The sequence below is a fragment of the Solanum lycopersicum genome, chromosome 6 (genome assembly GCF_036512215.1).
Source record: "Solanum lycopersicum chromosome 6, SLM_r2.1".
Taxonomy (NCBI): domain Eukaryota; kingdom Viridiplantae; phylum Streptophyta; class Magnoliopsida; order Solanales; family Solanaceae; genus Solanum; species Solanum lycopersicum.
In genome coordinates, this window is record NC_090805.1 from 28,524,017 (window position 1) to 28,528,518 (window position 4,502).

The 4,502-nt window shown below is 25.7% G+C and overlaps 1 protein-coding gene across 1 annotated transcript; it reads right to left on the reverse strand.

The window, feature by feature from the left end:
* Positions 1-1,063: 1,063 nt before the first annotated feature.
* Positions 1,064-2,432, reverse strand: LOC101257774 (probable membrane-associated kinase regulator 6). The gene is made up of 2 exons (XM_004240661.5): positions 1,926-2,432; positions 1,064-1,377 (listed from the first exon to the last, which is right to left on the reverse strand). The coding sequence occupies exons 1-2, from the start codon at positions 2,335-2,337 to the stop codon at positions 1,367-1,369; spliced, it is 423 nt and encodes a 140-aa protein (XP_004240709.1). The 5' UTR covers positions 2,338-2,432; the 3' UTR covers positions 1,064-1,366.
* Between the last annotated feature and the right edge of the window lie 2,070 nt (positions 2,433-4,502).

Consider the following 4,502-nt stretch of genomic DNA (forward strand, 5'->3'; position numbering starts at 1 on the left):
AGGACTAAATTATGAGTGGTTCAATAATTTAATATATGTATATGATTTTTTGTGAAGTTAATGAATGGACCAATATGAAAATGGTTCACCTCTGTTCAAAAGCATACTATGGAGCTTTTGTTACTTGGTCATTGGTGCAAAAGACGAGGATGACCGGTATAAATAGATTTGAAATATAATTTGTATTCTTTTCAGGATTACACTTATATTAAAAATTAATAGAACTTTAAATCTTTTCTTCCGTAGATAGAAATATAATTTGTATTCTTTTCAGGATTACACTTATATTATAAATTAATAGAACTTTAAATCTTTTCTTCCGTAGATAGAAATAATTCAATAGGCGATCATATTCCACAATCATGGTTGTTAAAGAAAATGATTAGGAGGAATGTCAAAAAGACAGTAAGAGACTTATTTGAATATAAATATTGAATTTAGACTAAAGTTAGTGATTTGATAGAAATTGTAATTGAAGCCCTATGCTCCTCCGTTGGTTCAAAGAAACAAAAAGTCAATACACGACCATAGTCCTTATGCTAGAATTTCATGCTTTGTAGAATCATTTTCCAAAGGCCCCAACAATATCATCAATCATCATCTTTGAAAATAATGATGCTTCATCCTTCGTTTTGAAAATTTGTAGATACATGTAACTTTTTTTTGTTATATTAGAAGCCTGATAAAGATAAAATAATATTTTAAAAATATCTATGAATATTCTTGGTTTTTGGGGACATTTTTCATGTGAAATTTCATTTGTATATTGTTTATGTTGGGCATCTAAAAGGGAGGAGTTGAAATTACTTAGTTACCTACAAAATGAATAGGAAAACAATATATTCACAATCTTTTATAGTAAGTTCTATTTTTTAATATTAGGAAAATCGTATCAAAGAAAAACAATTTGATTTTTCCAATAGTAACATTATCAATTATTTTTATGATAATGATATAAAATGAAATCAAAAATTCAAATTCGTTTGAAGCTAATGCATGTATTATCTACATTTTAAATTTTAAAAGCCTTCTAGATATACAAATATTATGACATCTTTACAAGTATAAATTAAAATTTCATATTTAATAAATAACGCCACATAAATTAAAAATAGAGTACAAAAATATCATTACATATATGACTTTACAAAGCAAAAAAGCAAGATATTTTCCAAGTCGGAAAGTGATTGTTCCTTGAGAGAAAAGGGGAAAACACAATGTGAGTCATTAAGATTCTCTGTCTCCTCAAAACTTTCAACAACACAAACAAAATATTTTTCATACTTTTCTTGTCTTTTTTTCTTCTATATATTATTCAAGTAGACTTTCATTTCTTCCTTGCTAGTACTGACAAAAACTTCACTTATTACTCATCACCTGAAATAGACAAATTTAGTTTTTACTATCAGTATAATGAATAAAGGATGTATATTTACGGCAATTATTATGATCTTAACTATTTATAACCAACACTCTAATATGAAAGGGTTTAATTAGTGATTTAGGAATAATAACCTAAACTCAATAATAATTTCTTAATGTTTTTACAGAAAAATTTAGTGTCATCTCTTTTATTTTAGTGTATAATAATTGTAGTTTATAACTATATATTCATAATTCTTAGTACCAAACTATTACTATGAAAATGCTTTTTTGAACCTTACTCGATCCAAAGTTTTAGTTCATGATAAATTGTAAAAGAATGTAGGTAGAGAAATACAACAAGTCACTCCTCTAACATGTTCGACATGTCCAAGACAAGACATATAAAAAATTAATACCATTGAAAACTAAATAAATTAGAGCAAAACAAAATTAATTAGCTAGCTGTGAGAAATCGCTCAAAAAATCAAATATTTATGAATTTGATTAAGGAAATTGAAGTTATTAATTAACTCCATAAAATATAAAGAAGAAGTTGATACCATTAATAGTTCTTTTGCAATGAAGAACAGCTTCATAAATAGATGCATCAGAATCACAAGATCTACGCCAATCTTCTTCAGAATAATTAGCTATACTTGTCCTTGGAGTCAAAGTTGTACCTTCAGAACTTTCCCACTTTTTCATTAACATTGCTCCCTCCACCACCCCTGTACTAGTACCACTTTTGCATCCAAAACTCATTTTCTTCAAAAAATCCAACAATTTCTGAATTATTGAAAAAGATCTCTTATCCGCCTCCATTTTTTCTTGATCAGGTATACGAAAATTGATAAAATATCTCTTAGATAGAGGAAGTGAAGGATCCATTTCAATGAATGCCGATTCTTCTTCTTCTTCTTCTTCCATATTGCTATTGAAATTATTAGCTAATATCTTCGGATAATTATCCATCGACAGTCGCTTTGATTTTTTCAACAAGATGAAGGGATCTCAACTCTCAATCTCATCAACTTTTACATGGAAAAAGTGAAGTTATATGGGGTCGCACACGTAGACAATTTTTAACGTGTGATATAAGCAAGTTTGTAACTATTATTATCTACTTAATGAAGATTGTATAATTCCAAATACAGATAGTAAAACCTCCTCAAATCAATAATGTAAATCTTATTAAATTATTGAATTTTAAAATTTTATTATATGTAAAATTAAATACAATATATATGAATGTATGTGTGAGATTCATTGTAAAAAAAAATTTGTTAAACATTCATTGTAAAAATAGGTTCACTATACATAATCTTCATTGTTTCTTCATGATTAAATATTATTCATGGTATATTACTAAAAAAATATTCAACGTATGATAGTGATCAGAGGATAAATTTATATGACCAATCAAGGAAATTTCTTGAAATCATATCAAGAAATAGCTTCTCATTTAAGTGTCATAAAATCAATAACAACGACATATTATTATGTGAGTACAAAAGAGATCATTTCATGTGGACTCAAAAAGATTTACAGTCCTAGTACCATCAAAACTTTTGAATGCAATAAGAGAAGTTAGAAATTTCAACTAAATTTAAATTTTAATAATAAAACAAAATATAATAGAATCGTATTTTACTAAATTTTCTTAGATATATTTATATTTTAAAGAATTATTAATTTATAATATTAATGGAATTATATATTCATATAGGGGTGTTTTTCAAATATAGAATATCTTATTATCTTATCAAAATTAATAATTTTTTTTCATTGACCCAAGTCGGAGTCGGAGGAAAATATTATTTTAGAGAAATTATTAATTTATTGAGAATTAATTTAATATTATTTAAAAATATATAACATTAAGAAAATAAAAAGTCATATATCAATTATTTCTTTTCAAAAATTCATCCTTATTACCCAATTAATGAAATGTTACTTAAGTTAGATGTCTTTTCGAGAAAACATAAAAGGTGTTCTAGAAATGATTTGAGATTATTAAATATCTTCTAAAATTGCGTGAAAATAAAGAAAAAAACTGATAATATGAAGAGAAAAAAAAACTGTATTATTTTGATCGAAAGATTCTAGTCCTTTTGCTAACAATAATATTTTAAGTCTGGTGGTCTGCTACAGACCAATTCCAAATATTACGGAAATTTAAAAAACATACCTATCAACATAAAATATTGTGTCACAGAGTTATATATATATATATATATGAAAACATTTATTATATATAATGTATCATATAAAATAAATATATAGTAGTATGTAAAATTATACACAAATAGGGGCTAACTTGAATAATAAACTCAAAATATGCAGTAGTGGCGTAAATATTTTCTCACAAGAATATAAAGCGTAATAATTAATTAATATTAATAAAAAGAATTAAATGAAAGGAGTAATGAAATAGATAAGCAAACCCCACTTGCACTCATGAACATGCATTATATTACATCTAAAGCTTACTCTTAATTATACTAATTAATTCTAGTATATTTACAACAACTAAACTTCATAAACAAGCTATGGCTTTGTTGGAATGGACAATTATAGCCAAGAAATTAAAATGTCTGTTAGTAATAAACATGTTGATGCACTCATGTCCACAATCCCCAAACTAAAATAAAGCCATAGAATAATGAAAATTGTACCACAAGCTTAAAAACTACACATTACACGCAAATCTTTTATTTTATAATTATCGTGAAAAATAGTTAGTTACATTATTTTTTTTTTCAAATTATAATTTTTTTAAAATTTGGTGGAATCTGAATACATTTCAAAATATCATAATACATTACGTTTTAATTTTAGATACATTGTTCAATGTTTCAATATATCGCGTCTCAGTGTTGAATATATCATTCAATGTCCCGCTTCACCGTGTATGTATCGATACATCGAGTATAGTGATGTATCTGACCTATACATTGTGTAAAATGACATATTTGAAACGTTTGAATACATCGCGTACGTCATGATACATTGTATATAATGATGTATTTGCTCGATATATCGCATAAAGTAATGTATCTGACCGATACATTTATCACATAAATATAATGAATGTGAAAACAAGAAAATATAGAAATTTTACAATTTTTTCAAATGAT

What these genes read in the sequence shown, in the direction of transcription:
- LOC101257774 (XM_004240661.5), bottom strand. Translation starts at nt 2,337, where the DNA reads ATGGATAATTATCCGAAGATATTAGCTAATAATTTCAATAGCAATATG.